General features: G+C 35.1%; 1 protein-coding gene across 1 annotated transcript in view; it reads left to right on the top strand.

Moving 5' to 3' along the window:
- Nucleotides 1-810, top strand: part of LOC125033643 (pigment-dispersing hormone type 2) — a 1,390-nt gene extending 580 nt beyond the window's left edge. The window contains exons 2-3 of the mRNA XM_047625324.1: nt 118-214; nt 328-810. Coding sequence (XP_047481280.1) covers nt 118-214; nt 328-471 — 241 coding nt within the window. The 3' untranslated portion in view covers nt 472-810. The remainder of the gene's footprint in view (nt 1-117; nt 215-327) is intronic.
- The last annotated feature ends 502 nt before the right edge of the window (nt 811-1,312 follow it).

The following is a 1,312-nucleotide window of genomic DNA, read 5'->3' on the forward strand; positions in this document are numbered from 1 at the left end:
CTAATCTGCTATATTTAAATCATCATATAACTTTGTGTATTAGTGTGTGTGTGTGTGAGACACCATGTGCGGTGTCTTTCTTATTGCATGATAAAGTGACATGCTGTTCTTTTGCAGGGTGCGTTGCTTTATAGCCGTGGCTCTGGTGGCGATGGCGGCCCTGAGTCTTCAGGTGACGACGGCTCAGGATGACCTCAAGTACTTCGAGCGTGAAGTAAGAGCAAATAACACAGGCAAAAAAAATATATTGTTTTAGCTATTTTTGTGCTTATGAAATACATTCTAAATTCTGGTTTCAGCGGAATATTATGATATGACCTATTACAGGTGGTGGTCGAGTTGGCGGCGCAGATCCTGCGCGTGGCTCAGGGACCCTCGGCCTTCGTCGCGGGCCCTCACAAGCGCAACTCGGAGCTGATCAACTCCCTCCTGGGGATCCCCAAGGTCATGAACGACGCCGGAAGGAGATAAACAAACTACTATTACTATGAAACTACATCTGAAACTATTGGTCCTACTTAATATTAAATGTATGTCTTCATACCTTACTCGGAACAAATCATAATACTTTCGACAAATTTATGTAAAATGTAACACCATACTTTATATTAGTACTATTTACCAAAATCTATACACTATAAGTAAAGCGATATTCGTGCAGTTTATTACCCAATGGTTTTTCTTTGTATCCCACAGGACCAGGCTTAGCAAAGACATGATCAGTTAGGCATAATGGCCCCAAAATTTTCCCTGATGTTTTGTTAATAAATCCTGCAAAGTTAAAATTACTACACTCTTTTTTTTTTTTTTTTTTTTTTTTTGTCTTCCTACTAAACATTATGAATTTAGTTATGTATGCCCCCGAAATAAAGCTGACGATGTAGCAGATCTTTATATAGTAATCTGTATCCCTATAAAATATTAAATAAAAATCGTTATATCCAAATGAAGCTTCCTTACCCTAATACTCTGCGAAAGTAACTATAAAAAATGAATAAATACTCAAACTACAAGCTGCCTTGTTTATCTGAAACATGATTCGTAAATACAATATCAATTTAAAATCTTACTATAAACCTTTTCTGCACAATTGAAACCTTACTCTAAAATATTACACCTTTCCCTGTAACTTATTTTTTATCACATCATAAATAATTACTATACACTTTATATGAAAGTTCGGAAAGTTGATAAATTCCAATTAGACAAGAAAAAAATGTCAAGAATATACGGTACACTTTTAAAACTTGAGATAATATGTGATAATATTTTTACTAGAACCAACAAGATAAGGAAAACCCAACATTATGTT

Source organism: Penaeus chinensis, chromosome 16 (assembly GCF_019202785.1).
Source record: "Penaeus chinensis breed Huanghai No. 1 chromosome 16, ASM1920278v2, whole genome shotgun sequence".
Taxonomy (NCBI): Eukaryota; Metazoa; Arthropoda; class Malacostraca; order Decapoda; family Penaeidae; genus Penaeus; species Penaeus chinensis.